This window comes from Hippocampus comes, unplaced genomic scaffold (assembly GCF_001891065.2).
Source record: "Hippocampus comes isolate QL1 unplaced genomic scaffold, H_comes_QL1_v1.1 scaffold194, whole genome shotgun sequence".
NCBI lineage: Eukaryota > Metazoa > Chordata > Actinopteri > Syngnathiformes > Syngnathidae > Hippocampus > Hippocampus comes.
Genome location: NW_017805828.1, coordinates 145,125 through 170,612, shown reverse-complemented (window position 1 = coordinate 170,612; position 25,488 = coordinate 145,125). Strand labels below are relative to the sequence as shown.

At 46.7% G+C, this 25,488-nt stretch overlaps 3 protein-coding genes across 9 annotated transcripts in view; 1 reads left to right on the top strand and 2 right to left on the bottom strand.

Annotated features, from left to right (window-relative positions):
- Positions 1 to 22: 22 nt before the first annotated feature.
- prdm10 (PR domain containing 10) lies at positions 23 to 20,346 on the bottom strand. Of its 7 annotated transcripts, XM_019887352.1 has the most exons (26): positions 20,331 to 20,346; positions 18,446 to 18,552; positions 12,110 to 14,269; positions 10,943 to 11,063; positions 10,543 to 10,716; positions 10,312 to 10,371; positions 10,126 to 10,230; positions 9,709 to 9,880; positions 9,357 to 9,598; positions 8,872 to 9,072; positions 8,712 to 8,784; positions 7,951 to 8,068; positions 7,738 to 7,858; positions 7,258 to 7,509; positions 7,147 to 7,158; positions 5,960 to 6,304; positions 5,191 to 5,346; positions 4,785 to 4,964; positions 4,600 to 4,710; positions 4,198 to 4,398; positions 3,232 to 3,375; positions 2,726 to 2,908; positions 2,134 to 2,271; positions 1,692 to 1,914; positions 1,203 to 1,349; positions 1,012 to 1,158 (listed from the first exon to the last, which is right to left on the bottom strand). In XM_019887352.1, the coding sequence occupies exons 4-25, from the start codon at positions 11,012 to 11,014 to the stop codon at positions 1,207 to 1,209; spliced, it is 3,426 nt and encodes a 1,141-aa protein (XP_019742911.1). In that variant the 5' UTR covers positions 11,015 to 11,063; positions 12,110 to 14,269; positions 18,446 to 18,552; positions 20,331 to 20,346; the 3' UTR covers positions 1,012 to 1,158; positions 1,203 to 1,206. The 7 variants fall into 7 exon arrangements, with proteins under 7 accessions (XP_019742905.1, XP_019742909.1, XP_019742906.1 ...); XM_019887346.1 differs by lacking the exons at positions 1,012 to 1,158; positions 20,331 to 20,346 and adding an exon at positions 23 to 660 and having other exon boundaries at positions 1,249 to 1,349; XM_019887350.1 differs by lacking the exons at positions 1,012 to 1,158; positions 20,331 to 20,346 and adding an exon at positions 23 to 660 and having other exon boundaries at positions 1,249 to 1,346.
- LOC109526191 (uncharacterized) lies at positions 15,390 to 21,017 on the top strand. The gene is made up of 3 exons (XM_019887302.1): positions 15,390 to 17,487; positions 17,791 to 18,248; positions 19,766 to 21,017. Exons 1-3 carry the CDS (start codon positions 17,023 to 17,025, stop codon positions 20,835 to 20,837), a joined length of 1,995 nt encoding a protein of 664 aa, XP_019742861.1. The 5' UTR covers positions 15,390 to 17,022; the 3' UTR covers positions 20,838 to 21,017.
- Positions 21,018 to 21,111: 94 nt separating this feature from the next.
- Positions 21,112 to 25,488, bottom strand: part of masp1 (MBL associated serine protease 1) — a 10,428-nt gene continuing 6,051 nt past the window's right edge. Inside the window, exons 7-12 of the mRNA XM_019887357.1 lie at positions 23,517 to 23,635; positions 23,217 to 23,304; positions 23,079 to 23,138; positions 22,738 to 22,985; positions 22,227 to 22,412; positions 21,112 to 21,820 (exon numbers count right to left, since the gene is read on the bottom strand). Of these exons, the coding sequence (XP_019742916.1) occupies positions 21,425 to 21,820; positions 22,227 to 22,412; positions 22,738 to 22,985; positions 23,079 to 23,138; positions 23,217 to 23,304; positions 23,517 to 23,635 (1,097 nt within the window). The 3' untranslated portion in view covers positions 21,112 to 21,424. The remainder of the gene's footprint in view (positions 21,821 to 22,226; positions 22,413 to 22,737; positions 22,986 to 23,078; positions 23,139 to 23,216; positions 23,305 to 23,516; positions 23,636 to 25,488) is intronic.

Genomic DNA, 25,488 nt, shown 5'->3' with positions numbered 1-25,488 from the left:
AAATGTTTTTTCTATTGTAGGGTTTTTTTTCCTGTACACTGTGAAAACAATTGCTATAAAGCCCAGATTTCCGCGCTATGGCTTGGGAATACTGTTAATCTAACATTTTGGAACAAAACCATGACAACTGCGCCATTATATTGGAAGATTTTCATTTTCTGTCACAATTTTCATTCACAAATAAATGACTTTTCTGGTTACTTCAAACGCATAAAAAGCTTTTCTTTGCACTTAAGCAGGGCATGATGTTCGAAAAGCTGCAAATCATTTTGAGACTTCGTCATTTGTTGACATCTAGCAGCATGTGGCACATGAACAAGAAGATAACACTTGACAAACACATAAAACTGTGCTGGTCTTCATTATTTTGTCTTCTGTAAATTCAGCGAGTCTTCATCTGTAATTAGCCCGCGTGCTTAGAACCTGCCATTGGGCAGGATTGGGAGTGGGAGGGGACTAGAAACGAGGGGTTTCAAAGTTCAGGAGGATTTAGGGTTTGGTGATGTGGACCTCGCTGGCGCCGCTCCCATTGGTGGTGGTGGTGATGATGTACTGTGTGGTGGCTTGCTCCAAGTGTTCGCCAGGGTTTGGACCCGAGCTGACGGGACCCGAAGGTTTGGCGTCCAGCTCCGTCTGACCTTCAGAGATGACGTAGTGCGTCTGGAGGGACCAAGAAGAGAATCACATCCATGTGTGTGCGTGTGCTTATTGTTCGTCAGCATTCATGACACCCCAAAAAATGGCGCACAGTGTGAAGACAACACTGCGGCTGAAATGTAGGGGGGGGAATAAAAACTGTATGTGGTTGTGCAAAATAAAATGAATAATATAGATTTTTGTCTATGCCCGTTTCATGACCAATTTTTAAAAAAATTATCCTGTTGAACCACAGCAGTGTCTGATGTTCACTCCTGAATGTTCATTTCATTTTCATGCATTATTACGATTATTTCTTCATTTATTTTTTGTCTTTCATAACACGCTAAGCTTCCTCATGTGCCTCTTTTTTAAAAATTCTTGTCATTTGAGTATTTTACTGAAGTAAAAATATGTTCTACTATTTCATTACTGGTTGATGGCCAATCGAGGTATACAAGTAAACGGAACCTAATTGACAGGCCATCAGAACAGGACTTCTGGTATCACAATCGCTAGGTGCTGCATTTTCTCTCTCTCTCTCTCTTTCTTTCTCTCTCTCGGTCTCTCTCAAGCAAAAGGATCTTTGGCCCGGATTTGACGTGCACTCACCGTTTTCACCTGGTTGCTGTTGGCTCCAGTCACCGGCGTGGTGGCCTCGGCGATGACGTACTGAGCATGGGGCAGTGTCATCATTTGGATCTCGGAGGCTGCTTAAGTAGAAGTACATATACATATAAAAAAGCCTATTTACACCAAGTAACAAGTAGAAAATACAGATATCTGCTATCAAACGTAGGGAGCAAAAAAGGTGTCAGATAAGTAAGTACTCAAGTACACCTACAGGCTTCCCTCACTACATCACAGGTTATTGTTTGCACCCCGGCTGTTTTTTGGTTTTTTTTTTTTCCTTCAGATATCAGACAGAATTGTCTGTCCACTCCCCACAATGTACCGAAACAAGCAGGGCAGCACAGAGGTCGACTAGAAGAGCTCGCTGATCATTGGTCACATGACAGGAAGTCATGATCATGTGCGCTACAGACTGGACTCACGGTAGCCTCTGTAGTTCCAGTTTCCAGGTATGTAGGCATGCTGCACCGCTCCCTGCTGCTGCTGTTGCTGCTCCTGCTGTTGTTGTTGTTGTTGCTGTTGCTGAGGAGTACCACTGTCCTGAAGACCTTGGTTCTGAGCCAGCGTCACAGGGGTCAGCTGGGGAGGACTTGGCTCCTGATTGGTCTGTTGGGAGTTGGGGCTCAGCGGCTGACCCGTCGTCACCTGGGCGAGACGTCAGAGATGCTAGCTCAAAAACAAGAAAGCCAGTGTTTCCCACCCTTTATTGAGCAAAGGCACATACAGTATGTTTCACGGGGAAATGTGCTAAATCCATTTTAAGAGTAACATTGGATTGAAAAGTCCAAATAATCCATCAATATCAAATTTTGACCCAGTTATTTTATTGAACACATTGTGATGCACGAAGGCGAGGGCTTCTACCTGAGTGACAACTTGCCCGGAGGCCGAGGGCTCGGTGACCTGGATGTGCTGCACCTGGATGGAGTGCTGGCTGTAGCCGTGCGGGTCGTGCAGTTGGCCCACGTCCACTGTCTGCTGCTGCGAGTGCGCGGAAGAAGCCTGGGAAAAAAACACAAACATGAGGAGCATGAGGTCCTTTCGCTTGCTTCTAAATGATTTAAAGCAGGGATACTATATCAAAAAAATGTCATGGCTTGTATACAAATAGTTGGGCTTCAAATGTGAAGCAAGTGCAGAATGTCTTCTTTAACCCTGTAAAAAACAAAAGTTTTAAGAAAAATGTCATGGCTTGTATACAAATAGTTGGGCTTAAAATCTGAAGCAAGTGCAGAATGTCCTCTAGAACCCTGTGAAAAAAAAAGTTTTAAATAATTGACTGAAAATTATTCAAAAACATTTTTTTGGTGGGGGGAGGCCTCTGTGCTTCTTTCAGAACAAAACAAATTTGTAAAATTAATTTCCATTTCCTACACTTGACACTTCCCACTAGGTTCAACTTAGCTCCTCCCTGACATTCCAAGTTCCAAAAATAGACAAAAATGATCGTTCTTACCGGCGCAACCTGGACCCCCACCTGGCCCACCGGCAGCTGAATGTGCTGCGGCTGGGACAGGGTGCTTCCAGCCTGGGAGACGGGGATGTACTGGATCCTCTGGTAGTCTCCCTGTGGTGTTCTGTAGTCGGTAGTCAGCGTCTGGGAGAGCTCCGTCATGGCCTGTGTTAACAGGTCAGTGGTCTGCGGACAAAAAAATGTCGCCAGGCAGTCAATGTTTCAGGTGCTTTTAGTCGCATTTTCCTGAATGACCTCAACACAAAGTAGTTGTGTTTGAAGTGATTGTAAGGTTCTCTTCCCCTGTATTTTTTTTTTAAACCCCTTCAGGGACAGCGGTTACTACAGTGGACAGCTTATCATGTTATCAGGTTCCAAGGTGCATGAAATTGTGAATAAACACAAGCAATAAATTCTTCTGGATGACAATAAACACACATCCAGGGCTTGATGAGATGTGAATTGATGAGAAAATTCCATTCTCCGACGCCGTGAGGGCGATAACTTACCACAACAGCCTCGGCGGTGGCGCCGTCGGTGCTGATGATGGCCGGCGTGCTGCTAATGACGGCAGTCGCCAGGGGAGCTTGAATGGTGTTGACGAGCTGAGCAAACTCGGGATGCTTCTTCCGGATGTGCTGCACCATCTTAGTCTGAGAGAGAGAGAGAGAGAGAGAGAGAGAGAGAGAGAGAACACACACACACACACACACACACACACACACACACACACACACAAAATAGAGTGCTACCTTGAGATACGAGGGACACGACTTGAGAGTTATTCGTCGGATGCTATGCGTGGACTTGCGAGCACTGCAAGGTGCCACTAAACTCAATTCAACTCACTGAATAAAAAGCAGCAGTTTGGCAAATAGAGAACAATTATTTTTTTAACAAAGTATTTAAACTGTTTGATGCCAATTTTTTTTTTTAAAAATACAACACACATAAGAAGGGAAATCTGTGTTTTAAGAACGGCTGACAGGCTTAATACGAACATATGGGAAATGCCAATGAGATGCTAATAGTTAGCATCGACATTTTGACTCATCAACAAATGTAGACAATGTAAAAACACGGACAGTCAAATATTCTTAATTCTCAGTGAAAACTGTTGCATCTTACAAAAACCGTACTGTGTAGTAAGAGAAGAAAAGGTATTCTTCGTCGTTTGTGTCTGTGGTAAACAATACTGCCTCCCGGTGGCCAAAACAGGCGCACCAGAACGAGCGGCACACTGAATTGGATTGTAAATCAAGTAAAGGCAGGCGGCGTGAGCAGTGGCTCACTTGCCCGAGAGAGAGAGAAAACGCCTTTGCCTGTCACTATGTGTTGCATTTTCATCATTTGCCGATCAATCAAGCAAAATTGGATCGATTCCCAATCGCTACTTACCAACATGACCATAACACGAGGAGGTGAATTTGCAAATAGTGAGCCGCGTGTATGACTTGGATCTTTCACTCGCTCACCTTGCTGCTGTACTGCTTGGCACAGTGCGGGCAGCAGACGGGCGCAAAGGCGATGGTGCCGGCCAGCTGTGTGTGCGTGGTCAGCATGGGGTCGGGCTCGCCGGGAGCGGCCGGGCGCAGCTTGCGGATGCTGGGCGGCAGCTCCGCCCCCGGGTGGTTCTTCAGGATATGCGACTTCCTCTTGCTGGCGCTCTTGTATACCTGATGGACAAGATGATGATCATGATAATGATAACTTTGTTTGTATAGCAGCTTGAAAAGCATATTGACAGAGTCACTTTGGGGCCGTTCCACTGAATTAGCGACACGACATTGGGTGTCGAAAGGCTCAGGCTAACCGGAAGCTTTGTTGAGGACAAGCGCAATAGAAAACAGATGGAAGAAGCGTGCTCGTCCGGCCACCTTGTCACAATATTGGCAGAAGTAGTCCCTGTTGGGCTTGATGATGGGCAGCGTCAACTCGGGGACGTCGTTCACGCGCATCTCAGGGTGCCGCTTGGACAAATGATTGACCTGCGACGACAAATCACCGACATTTATACCGACTCTCGTCTCATTGACACGTGACGTCGCGCTTTCCGGCTCACCAGCATTCCTCTGCGTCGGAATCCCATCATGCACAGTCTGCATTTGAACATAAAGCTCTCAAAGTCGGTGGTGGGCGTCTTCATTTTGTGGCTTTTGGAGCGCTGGATGCGTTCGGCTTTCTTGGCCTCCCGTTCAGGATTGTGCATTCGCTGCATGTGCTCTCGCAGCTTATCTTTCCTCTGGAGAAATAAAACATCGTTTCGTGTCATACAGGGGCTCTCAAACTTTTTCTTCAATTTTAGTTTCGCTAACTATTATATTCTTGGCCAGTGGGGATATAACACCCCTTTTTATTATTATTATTTTAAATGATACAAACATAATTTTGTTGCAAATTATGTTCCAGACAACCAAGCTACTGCAGACCGTAACGAAGGATTCAAACTTCCTGCACCGCGGCCTCACCTTGAACTGCTTGCCGCACGTGGAGCACAGGAAGTCCCTGCGATCGGAGTGGCGTAGCATGTGCAAGCGCAGCTTGTCGGGGCGGCAGAAAGCCTTGTCACAGTTGGGGCACTGGAAGATTTTCTCTGAATGGAAGCAGCGGATGTGCTTCTTCACCTGGTGGGGGGGAGAAAAAATGGGAAAGACCTCAAAACAAGACATGCTACAAATTACAGAGGTACCTTAATTTAAGGCTTTTCATGAATTCCATGACTGACAGCCCACAGAGTCTTAACATTATGAAGAGTCCAGTAATATTTGGTGCATTCATTTAACAGAGGCTTTTATTATATTTAATGATTCATTTTTTTTTTAATTTTTTGTATCTCACGAATAATTAACAGATAAACAAGATAATAATTCAATAACTGCTTAGTTGATGGAAATGAGAAAATGTATATTTATTTTTTAATTTTTTAATTATATAATGAGAATTAACAGAAATATAATAATAATAATACTACTAATAATAATAATCATAATAATAATAACATCAAAGTACCAGTACATTTCTACACTTTTGCATTTGGTTAAACCACACGTAGCTTGCAACTAGTCTCCTTGCGCACTGTACAAAAAAACTGCCCGCAGGATCTCTTTGTGGATGTGCCGCTTGATCATCTGGCCCACACCGAAGAGTCTCGCAACTGTTTTGGCGTACCTGGCCAAGTGCTCACCGAGCCGAAGTCGCCACGAGATACATCGAGTTGTCGCGCGTTGGAATGCCAACCTGGATGAAGTCGGGAAAGGTCTTCTTGCAGGACGGGCAGGTGAAGGTGCCGTCGACGGCGTGCATCTCGATGTGGTCCCTGAGCGCGTCGAGCCTGTCAAAGGTCTCGGCGCAGAGCAGACACGCGTACGAGCGGTTCTCGGTGTGCACCAGCAGGTGGTCGTCCAGCGCCGTGTCCGTCACAAAGGTTTTGCTGCACAGGTGGCACGGGAAGACAAAGGTGTCGCGGCCGTGCACGCGCAGGTGCTGCTCCAGCTTTTCTTTGTCACGGAAGGCCTTGTCGCAGTGTTTGCACTTAAAGGGACGGAACCTCTTGCGGATGAAGTGAGGCTGCAGTGCCGCATTCTGAAAAAACACACGGGGGGGGGGGGGGGGGCGACTGGGGGGGGGGAAGACTGTTGAGGTTACTTTGTTTGCAAATGACTTCAAATGTGAGTGCATTTGGTTTAAAATATATTTTTGTTTCATGTTGTTTTTTTTTTTCAAGCCAGCATTATCAATTTACGGCTAACGTCAATCCAAGTTACTAAACATGGCTCGGTTCCATTTTTTTTTTAAAGGTTAAACATATGGAAATTCCGAAATCTAATTTTAGTTACATAAAATGATGACATGTTTTACATGCGCTTTTTTATTTCACGTTAATATAACGTAACATCAAATACAGGAAAACTTCAAAGGTTATGTCATTAAGGCCTTATTTTCGTGTTAATTCAAGGTTAAATATATAGCGAGATTTAATTTTCTTATGGATACATCTTCATCTTAAGGTTACACAAACACATGAAGTACATTTTGGACATAGGAAACACATTGATATACAGTATCTTCGAGTTACAGATGAGATGGCATCAACCTGAGGCCTGCAAAATAAGCTTAAGCCAAGGTAAAAATCAGCATCATTTCCTTACTTGGCACAAAGTTTAAGTGCATGACATTTATCTAACTTGAAAATTACGTCCTGTTTATTGAACACCTTATCCTTACATTTGCTGGCAAACAGGAGAGCAACATACTGTTTAAAAAAAAGAAGAAAAAAATACATATTTGATGAGCGCCGATTGTAATCAATATACACACACGAATGTAGAGTTCATATATTTACGTCACAAAAACGAGGCAAGTCAGCTGCTTTTTCAGCCTTCCGTTTGGCTAAAATGCACATGTCGGGGGGGGTCCCCGCCTACCTGTACATCCGTCTTTGAAAGTGGCCCGCATTGAGAAGAGAAAACACAGTGTTGAAAAGCAAACACACACTCAAACACACCTTGTCACAAAACAAAGTGTTTGCATCTCACCCGCATCTTTTTCAGACGTCGCACATCCGGAGAGGAGAGCTGAGCATCTGACTGGTCGTTCTGTGCGGGCTCCTCCATGGCCGCGGGCGGCGCGTCCACTCTGGGGGGCTGGGCGGCGGACGGCTCCGCCGCTGGGGACACCGTTTGGCCATCTGTCTCGGCGTCCGGCTCGGACACGGTCATCTCCACGCCGTTGTGAGGCGCCTCCGTCGGCTCGTCCAGTGGTTGCGCCTCAGCCAGCTCCAGCATCTCCTGAGAAAATGAAAAATCAAACAAAACACGGAGGTGGAACCTTCAAGGTAGTTCATAAAATCACTAAAACTCAAGTTGGGAGAAAAAAAAACATGTTCTTGAACAAAGTCAAATCAAAACGAGAGTGTTTTTAAAAAAATGACAATTCACATATCTCGAGGCGCCACCGTATTTCACATATATTGATATGAAGACATGTCTGACGGTAGTGAAACACGAGCTACTGACCGTCATCTTTTCCGTTTCATCTTCAACTGGCGTATCTAAACGTATGAATTTTGGCGGCCGACCCGGCCTCCTCCCTGTCCCGAATCGCTTCCTGCCTCTGGCTCGGCCACGCCCTCTGGACCTGGAAGTGCACGATGACAAGGAAGAGCGGAGGGGGGAGGCGTGATATTTGGGATCAAAAGCCTCGGGGCGCACAATGAAGGCGAACGGTACCTGCTAACAGAGTAGATCATGTTGTCGTGCAGGTTGAGATGCTGCTGGAGTTGTTCTGAGCTCACGAAGCGGCGGCTGCACTCGTAGCACGGCCAGTTCTTCTCTTGCTCCCGCAGAACTGAAGGAAGCACAGAATCAGCAAAGAGCACTGCGCGTGATAAGCACAAGGGCTCAACGATTTTGAAATATAATTCCATTGCAAGCTTTTTGGCTCCATATTGCAATTGTGATTTGCGAAGTGAAAATTGCATTCTACTCCATCGCAAAGTAGATTTGAATTTGGTTAATTGTTCAGTGCTGACACCACCCGAAAAAGGTTTGTAATTGCTCATACAGGCCACAAGATGGTGACAAAGCACTACTGATGTCTAAGTGAGACTTCTCAACTGACCTTGGCACCGAGATAAAAACATCTTGCGCTGTTTTTGTGCCGATGTTGGCCCTTCCCAACCAAGGAAGGCAAACGTGCGACGATCTTATATTTTATAAGATCTTCCTGTAAGATTATCCTTGACTCTGAAGTGTGTTACAATTGCGGTTCTCCCGAAATTAGGGTCTGAATCGGGTCAGGACCAACACTCTTAAATATTAACCGAATGCAGCCACTGAAAAGAAGTGCCCTGACAGACAAACAAGGAAGTGGCAGTAAATAAAACAAAATATGTCCTATTCAATTTTTATGGGCAACTTAAGAGTCTTCAATGAACATAATATAATTTTTGTGCTGTGGTAGGAAATCCACACAAGATGAATACGCTCACCTTTTCTCTCTTCTTCTGTCACACTGTGAAGCTTCTGATTGACAAACTCTGCGTACGAGGCTGCATACCACACCTGCAAAAGGATTACAAGCATGTGTAAATAACGCTCAAACTATCTGCCCGGAAGTTGACTTCATCCATGATATCGCGCGGCGTCCACCTTGAGCTCCTGCTTGGGCTCGATGTTCTTGATGGTGGTGTAGAAGATCTCGGCGCCATATTGGTACGCCACCAGGTTCTGCTCCAGGTGGTTCTGGGCGGGCCGCACGAACATCATCCAGTTGCAGTTGTCCTCGTCAGACAGGTCCAGCCACGTGTCCTCAGATTTCGCGCTGTCTTTCTGGGTGTCCAGCACGCAAAGCTGTGGCCGCGACAGTATGTATCAACTGAATGTTAGCGAACAACAATTTATTAATTTTTTGCCTATATAGTAAATAAAAGTGTTCTGCGATTGGCTGGCAACGAATTCAGGGTGTACCCCGTCTACTGCCAAAAGACGGCCGGGATAGGCTCCAGCACGCCCGCGACCCTCGAGAGAATAAATAAGTGGTACAGATAATGGATGGAGGATGGATGACGACGGCAACGGTTTTGGTGATGCAACTTTATTTGATGGAAAATTTGTCTTAGGGTGTGTGGGCTCACTTTCAGGTGAATGTAGTTGTCCTGCAGCTCGCTCTGGGGTACCAGGGGGCCATCCACGGGGCCGAACTGGGTGCGCTTGGGGATGCGCCTCTTGGAGAAGACCCCGCCTAGGAAGCGGTCGATGTAGAGGACCAGAGGGAGACTGGCGCGGGCCCGGGACATCACTGGGCGGTTGGGGATAGGGTGAAGGGGCCCGTGGTTCAGACACTCCGAGGGGTTTGTGTTGTTGCACTCCTCACACCCTGGGGGGCATCAATGACACGCATTTTTTGGTATTACAATCTGTGGCATGGCTCATTTCCTTTAACTTTTAACGAGTGGTCACATTGAAAATACAGAATCCAGGACGCACAGAGGTGGTGAGGGTTGAAGCGCTGACGGGGCTCCCAGTCGTCTATGTCCGAATCCTCATCGTCGTTGTCTTCGTCAGACTCGTCCGTGGTGTCCATGGCCCCGAGTGGGCTGGATGGGGCGTCGGCCATGTCGGCCAGAGAGGCTAGAGAGTTGGATACTGACAGCTGCTCCTGTATGACAAGTCCGAATCCAAAATGTTGTTGTCAAGACCGACATCTAGAATTTATATCTCTCAATGTCAGTCACTCTTTGGCCTGTATATGAAAATTAGCAATACCTATACTTCATACCTAATTTAGAATGTCATTATTTTTTTTTATAAAGTGCACCAAGACTCAACATTGTTCCCCTGCATCTCAGTGATTAAAAAAAAAAAAAAAAAAAGAACTTTATGACATCAAAAGTGAGCCCTCACCTGGGAGGCCGGTTCCAGGGTGGCCTGCGGTGCATCGGCCACATTGCTGAGGACGTGTAGACTGGCAGCGTTCATGTTCTGGCCACTTGGCAGCAACACTGCCACCTTGGGATGGACAGGGTTTTACTTTAAGATTGCGCTGAAACTAGGAAAAAAAAAATTGAATGACAACCCCATCCCATGCACCTGCTGAGTCGTGCCATCTTGCTGGATGTATGCAACTTGAGGTTGATCTGCAAACACGGCCTAGGAGGAAAATCATCGTTCACATCGTTCATTGCACGCTTTCTTTTACGACAAGAATCATTTACAGAAAATTATTTTGCGGTGTGACGACCCCCATTTGAGAGCCACTCATCTCGATGAAAGAACCCTAGACAAAAAAAGGACCTATTTTAAAAACAAGCCGATCCTTACCTGGGTTCCATCCGCAGGGTGAATGTAGACCAGCGTGTGTTCGGCCGACTCCACCGAGGTGTACGAGCTGCCGTTGGCCGTGTAGACCACCTGCTGCTGCTGTCCGCGCTCTGCCTGATCCCCACCATCTCCGCTGTACACTATCTGGGCCACTGCGCCACCTTCGAAATGAACCTGCAACATAAACCAAACCAAGACAACCACCATAATATATCATTACCCAAATTCAAATGTGACTGCAGAATGTGACTACATGGCGGAGTGCAATTATGTTTGAATATTTTAAGAAGTTATTCTGAGTAGATCACAAGCCATAAAGACAAACTACTTTGGAGGTAAAGTAACTATGTGTGTGTTAAATTCAACCATGCCTTAAACAGTTTTGTATGATTCTTTCTACCTGTGTGGCCTCAGTTGAATCCGTGTTCGTGGACTCAGTCCACGCTGTGGCAGGCTCTGGCTTTGTTTCCATGGCAACACGGCTATCCGGCCTCCTGGTGGTCGGCCGTCACCGCAGTATGCTTGAAATGACCAAGGGCACGTTTATTGTCAATGAATGGCCCACATACAACGAAATTGGGGTGCAACTACAAGTTTTTGTTTTCAAAACTAAACAAGACTAAACTATGGAGTGAATATGGAATGGCTTTGTGTTCAACTAAAGAGCCCCAGAGTTCATACTAAGTGAATTTGTGACTATGACACGACATAATTTCTATTGGATATACCAAACCATGCCACGAATAGTTGAAATATCTTAAAGGTTTGTACTGTACTGTAATTGCCCATATGTAGACAAGTTCAAGGGGAATGAATACTTTTTCAAGACGCCATATGTGTCTTTGCTGAATACAGTTAGATCTTGCACTAGATCCCATCAGATTGTCAAAGTGTACCCAGAAAGTGTCAAATAAGGGTCTTTTACAGCATGTTGACATAAGCGTAAAATATAGAAAAGCCAAATCGATGTCGGACAATAAAAAGGGGTTATGACTTTTTACATAGATAAATACATTGCATTTTCAAAACAAAACAGGTTGAATACAAACATCGGGGGCAAGTGAAGTGTATTTTAGGCATGTGCACGAGTTGTCAACACACCAAAAGCAAGCGGCAGCGTGCTCCATCATACACACGCAGAGCATTCACCCTGCACACTCGAAGCGGGGGTAAAGCACACTAATGTCGGCTAAGGTTTGCCGGCGAGGCCGTCGTAGGAACCTCTGCCCCAATGCAAACGCGTGTGGTAACAACTGCAACTCTGCGTGACGATAAAAATACGACGTCGTTGGCAGATTTATCAATTAAATTAACCGAATCGATGAACGAGGTTTACCCCCCGCTTTAACTCCACAGGTTGTCGGTCCCAATCGGACCATACCACAAATTTGAACGCAGTACAATCGCACGCGTTCGGTGTTAGCATTTCGGCCTTTTAGTGCCATTGGAAGGCCGACATGTGGGGAACGGATAACATCTCGTTCACCGCGCCATCGACTACACTCTGGCATTGTTAACCAGACGTGACACAAATCAGTAAATAAATGCCTTTTTTCAGTCGACCCACCCGCCCCCCATGCTAGTTTGTCGAGCCCAGCCCTTCAAGGCGAGTGCAGAACAAGGAAGACTGGCTCCATTTTGGGTGGGACTACCAGCGTCCGAGGACATGGACGAAGAGCCGACTAGCGACAAAAATCATCTTCTTAAACGGCGCTTTCGCTCCCGAAAACAAACGAACATTTACTAATGGTATCCTAAAGGCTACTTGCGATTCGATCGGCGCTTCTCGGTGTTGGAAATCCCTCTTTTTAAGACGTTTTATGGAAAAAAGACAAGCTGTTCTTACCCCAGAATGGTAGCTGCAGCGATGGTCGTATTGCATATATTAACATAATCTGCCCAGCAACAGATGGCTATTCCTTTTCTGATAGGTGGGCATTTTCCCATCAACGACTGTGACCTCACACGATTTTAAAACTGAACACATTGACTGCAGATATATTTTTCATGTTACATATTTATTTTTCAAATAAAACGTTAAGCAGTGGTGCAATATATATTTTAAGCACTTTAATTTCAGCCAATCCGATGTTAAACACGGCTGTTATCCAATCAAAATCCACGTGTCTGTTCTCCATCCCTGGCAACGGCGACAGCGTCTCTCCAGAAAAAGTTTGCAACATGATTGTTATTGCGAACATCAGATGGCCATTGAACAACAGCAGGATTGAGATTCATTTTGAAATCCTCACCAACTGTGATTTTAGACATTTAAGTAACCAATTCTTTAAATGTAACCTCCCTGTCAGAAAATAGTTGTTTTCGACATTAGAATTGTATCTATGTTCATCAATGTCGAGAACAGAACTGGAATATTGTTAGACCGCTTGACATCCATTGATTCTGATCGACCCAGGTTACTGCTTCCTTGCAGTTTCAAGATTTTATAATAGTTGTGATAATGTATTATGATTATTAAAATATGTACAATGAAAATCACTTGAGACATTTATGCTATTAAGCGGTTTGTGTATTTATTTGGCCACTTTTGGTTTCGTAAAATCAGAAGTTACGTAACTGCTTTTACTTGTAAACCAACATAAGAAGTATTGTTCTTAAATATTAACAATTATTTGATTATTAAAAATAATTTCAGAGAAAAAAAGTGTTTGAATTAGTACTCAATTACAGATAGATTGCAAGTCCATGTTCCGCCACTAGATAATAGCACTTATTCACATACAGTAGATTCATCAATTTTCAACAGCGCCTATCCTGAACTGGTTCGAGGGGTTCCGTTTTTGTAGTACAGGATCGCGTCACACGGTGGCTTTGATTTGTTGTGTCAGTTGGTCACCTTTTTTCCATGGACTTGAACCAGTCAGTCTTGCCATCACCAGCACGGACCCTTTGAGGACACCGTTTGACTTCTTCGTGTTGCATCCTGACTGGTGCCACTGCTGCATCTTTTAGTGCTTGCATTTTTGTTTTTCAATAAAGGTTGTCGAGTGTGCACAAGCTGTGTTTTGGTGTCTGTCCTCGCCTAGTTTGGAAAAATATTTCCAACCTTAAACTGGACCATGATTCTCATTTTCCCATTGGAATTCGACTTCAGCAAGAGGACACGTCCGTCCATCTGTCCATCCATCCCTGGTGACTTAGCTTAATGATTTGTTTTCCTCGTCTCTGTCCAGTGTTGATCTTGTCATATCGTCCTTGACTTGATGGATAATGAGCCCCCCAGGGGGAGGAGCTTAATCCAATTGGACGCCAGGGAAGATCAAAGCAACAAGAGTCCAACAGTGCCTTAAGGTTGCCATCGTTATGTCATCAACACATGCTGAACATGGACTTGTTTATTGGCTCCATCGTTGGTCCTTGTGTGCGTCTCTGTGGCCTAAAGTGCATCCGAGAACCATCCTCTTCTGTCCTTGTGTGTATTCTAATGTGCATGTAACAACATCGGTCAGAGAATGCGCCCAAAACGCGTCAGTGCCACGACTGAGGTCAAGGTTTGTCACATGTTGCCTCATAGGTGGCGGCCAGCCAGCGGTCCCGCGAGGTTGTCGTCTGGGCTTTAGTGACGAATTGCTAATTAGCTACTGAGGGATCCAACGGGTTGTGTTGACGCTTGACGTCCGTCAACATGTTTAGCGACGTCGGCATAAACATGTTGATGCATTTCTGTCCCAGCTGTGTAATGCTGCCCGTCAACATTTTTGCTCATCTGGGGACAAAAAGCAAAGCAAAGTTTAGCCCATTGAATAATGGACCGGACGATGAAACAAAAAACAACTGTGTAGCTATTATTACAGTGATTTTAAAGTATTTCCTAATACCTACAAATTGATTAATACTACTATTACATACTACTTAACTACTATTTTCAACTATTACTACCGGTACTTTAAAATTCTACTTCTACCTTTAACTACTACTTGAAGTGGTACTTGGACATAAATTATGGAGGGGTGTGGGGGTGTGGGGGGGTCTTATGGAATCCCCCTGTAAATTTCCGGCTCCAAAAGCAACACCCGCATTAGATCAGAAATCCTCGTTAGAAATGATTACACCTTGAAGAGCTGTTGCACCAAGTGGATTGACGCAAAACATGGCTCCAAAAACGAGAGATGTCAATTGAAACAAAGGAACAAATGTTTCAGTTTGTTCACAGTCAGCTTTGTCTAAAATCTGAATCAAGTACAAACAAATGGGAAGGCTTTTCAAGGCAAGCAATAATGGTGGATCAAGGAAAACAGCAAAGCATCAAAACACAAAACCGGAAGCACTACACTACACTCGTTGACATGATGCTGCGTGTCAAGTCAAGGCACTGGGAAGATGTTTACCTTGACGTTTTGGATACTTTTCCTATCGCGTCAATTGAAAGGACGTTTGGTGATGATGACATCATTTGTCAAGATGATAAGGCATCTAGCCGTAGTGCAGAACTTGTGAAAATATTCCTCGGTTAATGTCGTGGCCTGCAAGTAATGCGGATCTCAATCTAATAGACAATCTTCGGCGGCGTTGAAGAAAATGGTTCATGACAAGGCCACAGCCTGCAACGTTGATCTGTCAAAAGCATCCAGAGAAAGTTGGAGCCAGATGGGTGAAGAGCATCGTTTCGCCTTGATTTTCGTGACACCATCATTTTTTTTACCTCAGAATTGAGAGAATCCATATTTTTTTTCACTCTGATTTATTTAAACAAGTGACTGTTGCTGAGTACCACGTTTTTTTTTTTTCCTGAGATTGAATGTTTCTTCAAGGCAGAAAGTTGCCATTTGACTTGACTTTAGTCTGTGAACTGTCCCCCCCCCTCCCCCCAATAATTTTTGCCTGGAGTTCTACGAGTGTGAACGAGGTCAAGTAGGTCACAAAGTCAAAACCGTAAAGACAATCAAGTTGGTCAAGATGGTAAGAAAGGTAAAGAACCAAAACAAATTAAGTATGTTCATGAAGCTCAAGACAGTAAACAATGTCCAGAAAATAACAAAAGTTAATACGTTCATGGCGAGTATGTATGAAAGGCGCTGAAAGACGAAAGCGGTCAAAAAAGGGGACGATTGAGACAGGAGGAGTGCTGAGGGGGTGTGGCCTATGTCATTTTGGTCAATAAGAGCCCCGGCGGCCTCCTCGACTTTCCTCGTCGTCACGTCTTTGTGTTGTCCGCGCGTCTTTTTAATCGAAGCGAATGAGTTTCAACGTCTTTCACTGTCACCTGGCTTGTGTTTTTCTCCCGCTTTCGCCGTCTACTAAAATGTTTTGACTTTTCCTCTTGTTTTGGCGGGAACGCGAGGGCGACTCAACACAACATTTTGTCGACGAGAACGAGCGTGCCGTTTTGATTGTTTCTCCTCGTGTCAAAACGCTTTCATTCGCTCGCCGCCGTTTCTGTCGGAGGCGCTTAGGGAAATGCAATTATGCGCTCTTGTGCTGAATGTGTTTTTGCTCAACTTTGAATTTGTCGTTTTTGTTGTTCTGACTGCATTTTTGACCAGGCATGTTGAAGTGTGCTCATTTGCACTTCCTCTGGCTCGTCTTTGAATTTCTCCCAGTCAGGTGGTTGTCGTGTAACGTGTGAGGTTTGAATGAATACTATTATCAACTTACTTGGAACCAATTTTTGCCTCAAGGCGTATGCTTTTTTTTTTTGACAGCTATTTCGACCACTGTTCGTGAGTTTTGAGGCTGTTTTAAGCCAACAGAATGTACATTATTTTCAGTGTCTTTTAGTCTCAACAAAAACAGGCTTTGACCACAATTTCTGACTGTTTTCAGTGCATTTGGAAGTTTTGACTTGGCTGTGTCTTTTTGGCCAAACAAAATTTGATTTTGAATGTTTTTATGTGCTTTTTAACACAATTTTGAGCATCTTATTTTGTTTTGATTTAATGCCTTTTGGATATGCAAATTCGCTTTTAATGTGTTTTAGTTTTTTAATGCTAAACGCTTTGGGGGGGGTTGCATTTTTTTTTTTTTTTTTTTTTTTGTGCGTTATGACCAAGTTTTGAGATGTTGACCTTTGCTTGTTGCTCGCCATCTATCTTGAAACTTTTCCCGGTCAGCCAATGGCACTTTTGTAGTGTGACATGTAAATTGCAACACTGTCAGTTGAACTTTTTTAGAGATTTTTAGTCTCACCGCAAATGCGATTTCAGCGCAACTTTTGAACATTTTCGATGCGTTTTGACTCGCGTTATTGTGTCCCGTGAACTTTGCGTCTGTATTATCACCATTCTGACTACTCCTGCTTTCCTATCATGTTTGAGTTTAAACGCTAATAAGACACATTTAACGCAACTTTTGAACGTTTTAGTTATTTGAGCGGGCGTGTTGACTTTTGCTCATTTGCGCCTCCTCTGGCTCCTCTCTGAACTTTTTGCGGTCAGTCAATGACGCGTTTCTAGCCAATAATATCAATCAATACTGCAGTTGCTTCTCGCTCACCAACTATTCATTGAAGGAGTGTTGGCGATGGAGAACGCGTCGTGGTCGTCGCCGGCGGTGTTGGAGCTGGACGGCCTGAGCGGCTTGAGTTCCCATCAGCGGCGCATTTACTTTGCGCTGGCGCTGGCGTCATACACGCTGACGCTGCTGGTGAACGTGATGCTGATGGTGACGGTAGCGGCGGAGAAGACGCTGCACCGCCCCATCTACGTGCTGGTGTGCAACCTGTGCGCCAACGGCGTGCTGGGGGCGTCGTGCTTCTACCCCAAAATGCTTCACGACTTGCTGGCCGAGGCGCACGTGGTGTCGTACGTCGGCTGCCTGGCGCAGATCCTGGTGCTCTACTGGTACGTCTTCGGCGAGTTCGCCAGCCTGACCGTGATGGCCTACGACCGCTACGTGGCTATATGTCGCCCGCTGGCCTACGGCGCCATTATGACCACGCAAAAGGTTTGTGCGCAAGGACCTTTCATTGGTTACGGTGACATTGATGTCCAGCTTACTAGCATGTAGCGATGTGTGCACGTTTTTTTGTTTGAGAAGAAATGTCTGTTTTGCATCACATTGCCTCAAGAAAATCGGCTCCAAAAATGGATTTGAAATTTCGCACAATTGCTGTTATAAGTTGTACTCTATTGGTACTTTGGAGACTTCGTATTTGCTGTTTGGCAACCGGTTCAGGGTGTCCCTCGCCGGCACCCCCAACGACCCTTTTGAGGATGAAGCGGATTGGAAAATGGATGGAGTCGCACAAATGTGTCGGCCACTTGTTGCTTTGATTTTGTCTCCCCGAAGGTTTGGCGGCTGTTGCTGCTGGCGTGGGTGTTGCCACTGCTGGAGACGATGGCGGGCGCGGCTCTGACGGCGCGCCTGCCGCTGTGCGGTCGGCGGATCCGCCGGCTCTTCTGCACCAACTGGGCGCTGGTCAAGCTGTCGTGCGCCAACACCATCGTCAACAACGTCTACGGCTTTGCGCTGATGTTCCTGCACGTGGCGCAGGCCGTCCTCATCGGCGTCTCGTACGGCCACCTGGTGCGGGCGTCGCTGCATTCCCGTCGCAACCGCCGGCGCTTTGTGCAGACGTGCCTGCCGCATGTGCTGACACTGAGCTTGTTCACCGGCTCGCTGCTCTTTGACGTTCTGTTCGAGCGATACGGCGGCGGCCGGTTGGGGGCGGTGCACCACGCGCTGGCTGTGTTGTTCATGGTGGCACCGCCCCTCCTCAATCCGCTCATTTACGGCTTCAACCTGCAGTACCTCCGGCGTCACGTGCTAGCAAACTTGACGCCGCAGCTCCGCGCTCCCTAGGGCGCTCATCCGCGGGGGCTGTCGGTAGGCGGCAAAGCACTACTTTTGCCTCAATGAAACTCCTCAATTGCATCCATTCCTTCTCTCTCCAATTCCGGGTGACTTTGGGCGAGAGGCGGGGACAATACTTTTGCTTGCTCACCTTTTCAGCTTCTTCGTCTCAATATGATTGTTTCCAAAAAAAAGCGATGATGTCACCATGTTGTTGACGTCCAACATTTTGGAGTAGGCTGAATTGCGGCGGACCAGCTGTAGGAACAGGTAAGATAGGATATGATAAGTTGCCGCAATTATTTTATATTTGGCATCTTTACACAGAATCATTTAAGCCACAGGTGTCAACCTAAAGGTCACTGGGCCATCATTTCATGTGGCCCGCCGAAGCAAATCATGTGTGTCACACGTCTACGATCTTTGCTAATATCTGGACCAAAATTTCAAATTGTCATTTATTGTAAATAATAACTTTCATAACAGCCTTCTGAGGGAAAACCTAACTACAAAGGCCTGGGACTAAATTTTGTTTGCTATCCTTGATTTAAGCCTTTCAACACTTTGGATTGGTCAAAAATAAGCAATTGTGAAAAAGAAATGAACTTGACCAAATTTGGACGTACGAGGTTTCTGGGCGACACCAGCAAGAATACATCAAATCATTTCAATCAATCACTCAATCAAAACTTTATGCAGAAAGCACTTTTCATACCGAGGTTGGAACTCTGTGCTTTATAGATCAATCAATCAAACACATGATGACAGCTGTATTCAAAATAATGTTGGGGGGGCGGGGGGGGGGATGCCTGGAGGTATAATGAGCGTTTAAAAAAAAAAAAAGATCATGAGGGCGATGTCATGATGTAGGAGGCGGCTAGTGGGCGTGCTCACAGCCCAGCAACCAATAAAGAGCAGTGCACAAGCACTAAACATAGCAGCAAGCACTCTTGTGCTCTTCATGTCTCATCCTCATCCTCATCATCATCATCGTCGTCGTCATAGCAAGATGATGACTTACTTGTCCGGCGCAAGAATTTTGATACTACGGTGAAGTAGAGCTTTACCGTTGGTGATTTGGAGGTCAAGGGGTTCACTCGACCCCAGAGAGATGCGGGGCGACTTCGGATAAAAGTAGTGCTGGGGGCTCAAATTGATGAAACGAAGTGGGTTTTGTGCTGATTGTGGCTATTCGGTGGAAAATCACAAGATCATCGAGTACTTTTATGTGTCGAAGCGTAAATCGATGACGTAATTTGTACGCTTGGCATCAAAATTGCAACCGGCCAAAAAGGCGAACACAAGTTCGGACTACAAATTGTTGAGTTGATGTTATTTTGATTGATCACTTTTATTGTTCAGAAAAGAAGTTGTTGTCTGTTCTGTTAGGAATGATGCTTTGCCCTGAAGGCTTTCACCGGCTGGTGTGATGAAGAGTTTGTCACCAGACTCCTGAAGACGGCTGAATCGTTTGCAGCGGCCACCCTACCCCGACGATGACATCTAACGTGACGTATTCCTATTTCATCCTATCTTTCTACGACGACCTGGGCTCCGCCAAGTACGCGGCTTTCGGCGCCACCGCGTTGGCGTACGCGGCGGTCGTGGCGTCCAACGCGTCTCTGGTGGCGCTGATCTACCGGGACGGCGACCTCCGCGCCCGCCCCATGTTCGTCCTGGCGGCGTCCCTGTTCGCCAACCAGCTGCTGGGCTCCACCGCGCTACTCCCGTCCCTGGCGGCGCACACGCTAAGCTCCTCTCACGCCGTGTCGCCTGCCACGTGCTTCTTGCAGATCTTCGCCATGTACTTGTACGCGCGCGTGGAGTTCTGCACGCTGGCCGTCATGTCGTACGACCGCTACGTGGCCATCTGTCGGCCGCTGAACTACGACGCTCTGGTGTCCCCGCGACGGGCGCTGCTGGCCGTGTTGCTTCTGTGGGTGTACTCGATGGCGTGGGTCGCCTCCGCGGTGGCGGCCAACGCCCGCCGGCCGCTCTGCGGAAACGTCATCCCCTCCCTGTATTGCCACAATTACCTGGTGGCCCGGCTGCTGTGCGGCGACTCGCGCGCCATCGACGTCTACGGCTTGGTGGCCACGGCGGCGTCGGTGGTGGTGCCGCTGCTGCCCGTGCTCTACTCGTACGCCAGCATCCTGCGCGTGGTGTTCTCGGGCCACCGGAAGGCCCTGCGCAAAGCGCTGGAGACGTGCGCGCCTCATCTGGCCTCGCTGGTCCACTTCAGCTTCGGGTGCACTTTCCAGGTGGTGCACACGCGCTTCGACGTCAGCGCCCTGCCGCGAGCCCTGCAGAACTTCCTGTCGCTCTACTTTTTGCTCGTGCAGCCTGTCGTGGACCCGCTGGTGTACGCGGCCCACGTGACGCAAATACGGCAAATGTGCAAGAAAGTGCTTTGCGGCCAACGGCGGGACGACGGGCCGGCGAAAATCGCAGAAATGAGGAAGCGTGAAAGGGCAAACGGGAACAAGGACATGCCAGCATGTGATGGAAATAAACCGCAAATGGTTTGCAATATCAAACAATAAAAATGACACAAATCAACAGCTGTCACGTGTTTACCCATTAACATCTTTTTTTTTCTTTGTTCGTCTCTCTGACGCCAACGACGCCCTGAAAAGAAATCAAAACAGGTCAAAACAAATCTGCCTGACTGTCCTAAAAATGTATTTAACCGCACAGTTAACGCCTTACACTGTAAAAAAAAATACAAGAACAAAAACATAACTTTTATTCTTGGGCTAAAACAGTATTTTAAGATGGAACAACTTTATTATGATTATGGTGCCATGATGATGGCAAGAATGTAAGTTAGCACACATCAAAGCAAGCAAGTCGTTTGCTCCCAAACTATTTGGTACGATTTGCCGAGTTGTTTTTCCTGATATCTTGGGGTGACAGTACAAGAAACCCCGATTTTGTGTGTGTGTGTGTGTGTGTGTGTGTGTGTGTGTGTGGGTGTTTTTAAAGTGGGTTATTGTAATGTCTACAACACGTCTACGTGATATCCACAGCTTGGCAATTGTTAACGATATGTTAGCCACAATCTTATCTATATTTACACAACATAGTGGTGCTAGGATTGTAAGACGAGTCAGTGTTCCGTGTGACATCATCACGGGACCACCACGAGGTGCTGCTGGATCCATTTGAGGTATTTGTTGACGCGCGTGTAGACGCCGTACACCCGCCGACTGCCGCATTCCTCGGGCCCCGCCCACGACACCAAGCCGAACACCACCCACTGCCGGCTGACGGGGTCTTGGGCCACAAAGGCCCCACCGCTGTCGCCCAGGCAGGTGTCACGCCCGCCCTCGTAAAAGCCGGCGCAGAACATGTTGTCGCTGACGTTGTAGCTGCCCGCGCGGGCCGCGTAGCTGGCACGACACTCGTCCTGCGGGACCACCGGCAGCCGGACGAACTGCAGCAGGTCGGAGGTCATGTCGGGGTGAGACACGCCCCACCCGGCGACCATGCCCAGAGTGTGAGGTGGGGGCGCAGAGGCGTCACTCTGTCGGATGAAGAGGGCACAAAAGTGCAAGTCAGAGATGCGTTTCCTGAGGACGTTTGACATGTTTGAAGATAAGTGCTGAGAACGTGCAAAGGCCCGGAACTACAGTCGCCTCCAAAAGTATTGGAGCGGCAAGGTCATTTCCTTTGTTTTTGTTGTATACTGATGACATTTGGATTTCAGATCAAAAGATGAATGTAAGGAAACTGTTCAGAATTCCAGATTTTATTTCATGGTACTTACATGTCGATGTGTTTAACAACTCAGGACAGAGCATACTTTCTTTGAACCCACCCACTTTTTAAGTCGACAAAAATATTGGAACAGACGTGATTATTTTAGTTTAAAGTGAATAACATGTCACATTTGGTGGCGTCGCTGAGTCCCCGCCCTCTACTTTGCGTACCTGCGGTGGCGGCGGCAGGCAGACGGGACGGACGACACGGTTCAGCTCCGCCCTCGTGCTCAGCTTCAGCAGGGCGATGTCATTGTTGAAGTCGCTGGGGCAGAAGTCGGGATGGACCAGCACCCGGGACACGGTCAGGACCGCCGACGCCCGTTTGTCCCGTACGTCCACCGTGCCCACCAACACCTAGTAGACAACGCACGTGCTATCACCTCACCGCATAAGTAGTTTACATGTTTTTCGGCACATCAAATACGTTTCTTTTGACTTTGAATGGGTTTCGATCAGTGAGATCAGGTGAGGGTTTTAAACTGGGGTTTGGGTATCAAACTAGTGTTAGGCTTTCCAATTTTGGTTTCAAATGGGGGTTCGAGTTTCAAATTAGGGATTTAAACTGTGTTTAGGATTTCAAAGAAAGAGTTTGTGATGTGGGTTTCCTTCTTGAGATGTGCTCAGGAGTGAACTTCCTCAAACTTGACCCAAATAGCAACCAACTGTTGTCTGCCATCACCTTGATGTGATCGGGGGCGACGGGGACCACGTGGGTGCCGCGGCGACGGGAGCGCACAACGTGGGCGGCGGTTAGGATCCACATGTCCGACAGTAGTGCGCCCGAGCCAAACCAGCGCTCCGACGGCACGCGGCTGGAGTCCTCCACACTCAGAAGAACCTGCCAGGGAAAGTTCCCCGGCTCGGCCACGCGACCACCCACAATACGCTTCACCTGGACGGCCAGCGGACGGGACGGACGGCCGCACGCTAGCGAGTGACCGTGACATAGCATGAAATGACACCATCAAAACAATATGACAACATGTCCAAACAGCAATGTGATGGCTTGTCAGCACTTACAAGGCACGCAGGGTGTAAGCTCCGCCCCCCTCGGAACATCTGGACTGCAACCATACTCTCCTGTTACACACGTCAGACAAACCAAAAGAGAGTAGTGCTGACTTTGACTTAAAGGAAGTAAGGAAGCTCAACTCTTACTTTTACTTTGACAGACGGGCAGTGCGGTATCCCAGGTGCCATCTTGCTGACAGTGCATCTCAAAGTCGGCATCCATGCGCTCACCATCCTGCTGCGGAACAAAACAAACACTTCATACTTCCTCTTGGCGTGTGTGCTACTTCCACAGGAAAATGGCCGCTAACAGCGATTGCATGGGTTTTTATTTCAAGTCGTGGCATTTCAAGATCCAGTTGGCCCGGCGACGAGAGAGATACTATGGAAACTGAGCTGACTAAGGTGTATTGACAGGGGACAGGGCGAAAGAGGAAGTGACATCACCTTGATGAGCATGAAGCCCGGCAAACATGAGACCCGGACGCGGTCTCCGGGTGAGTACTCAGGCTGGAGCGGGCTCACCGTGGCATTGGCCCCATGCACTGGAGAGGTACACTGACTTCCTGTCTCGAGAAAATAAATGGAAGGCAGGAATTGGCAAAAAGAGAATTTTGTGTGTGTGATTGAGAGAGAGAGAGAGAGAGAGAGAGAGAGAGAGAGAAAATATGACTTTAAAAAGCAAGAAGCCAGGTGGGGTGTTTCCTAGTGGGCGGGGTCCACTTGACAAAATTCCATCACCTGGATAATTTATTCATACGTTAGCTAGCTTGATTAGCACAGTTGCTCTCCGCGCATGCGTGTGACCCACCCTCAGAGGTGTACGTCATCCTCCAGCCAACGTTCTCTCCCGAGTGGTCGCTGTGAAACAAGATGGCGACGATATTGGAGTCCGTTTGGATCACGCCGGGCGACTTCCCGCCGCAAAACGGCCCAAATTCTTTAGACGCCGCTCGGATCTGAAATGCACATGCGCACGCTTAGTCACAAATTTTGGGCGCATGAACGCTCGATTCAGGTACAAAATGACCCTGTAAATAACAGGTGAAATTCAAGCCATTACCCAAGCCATCTCTTCATCATATTTATTTTTATTTCATGTTATTTGCACAAGTCTCGGGAGTTACTGGACTAACCTGGGAACTCGTGGATCGTATTTTGGGCCATGTCATGTGGCAATGTGTATTGGTATGACAAAAAAAAAAGGCCTTGGATCTTTGTATCCTTGAATTTTGAAGAAAGAAAAATGATGGCCTCAGAGGGGCAGCGTGGTGCCCTACAAGGATGGACACACTTCGAATAAGAACAGAAGTTGCGATTGAAGAATTTTAGCCTTAAGTTATCGATATGAATAAATATGTATTGCATATGTATGTGTGTTTCTAGAGTGTTAGTGTGTGAATATTCGTTATTTGAAGGTCATGACCATTTTCCGTTAGCATTAGCCGTAGCGATCTTGTAACAACGAAGCATGGTTTGGATTTAAATACACATTGTGTGTCATTATTTATGTTGTGTGTTTAGTTTTACAGTAAACTCCAACTAGGGTGTCATTAAACATCTTAAACGATGCTCAGGCACAGCAGAATCACAAACGGTATGCGACATGCCTGGTACGCAAGCAACATGGTGCATTCAGGGTACTTTCACAATGTCGGGAACTTGTAAAAGCACTTCGCCATTCTGTGCATTCATCGTTTTTCTTCAGTGATGATGTTTTAAAGTTCGAGCGAAGCCAAAATCGGAATCCCGTTTACATTTGTATGAATCGCCCAAACTATGTGAGTATCATTGTCTCTAATTGTGTGCGCGCATGCACCTTGATGAAGTCATAGGGACAGAGGGTTTGGGGGTGGTCCTCCACATCGAAAGGGTCACCAAAATGAAGGCGGAGCTTGAGCCCCGGCGACACCTGGATGACGTAGGAGCACTCGGTTCTCTTCGGGTACGGCGACGGGAAGTTGGGGCTGCTCAGGGAGCCCACGCGCTCGGAAAACACCAGGCCACTGCACTCCACTGTTCATGCACATGCGCACAATACACACTTGCATGCACGCGCACACACATAACACACACAAAAACACACACAGTCAGAACATACACTTCATCAATCAAGCTGCATGTGTGCGTGTGAGTAGAAAAATGCAGTTCCCTGTAAATATTTACAAGAAATCTGCCAGTGCTATCAGTCACACAAGGGCCTCATACACCCACACACGCGCACGCATAGTTGTTATATCTGTTGTGTAGCTTTTAGGTTGAAAAGGTCATTAGTGTGCTTGAACATTTTGGCGCTGATCCAAATTGGACACGTTTTTGTTTGGACCAACATTCGGCCTTTCACACGCATTCAGTGACTTCAGTGTGTGTGTGTGTGTCCGTGTGTGTGTGTGTGTGTGTGTGTGTGTGTGTGTGTGTG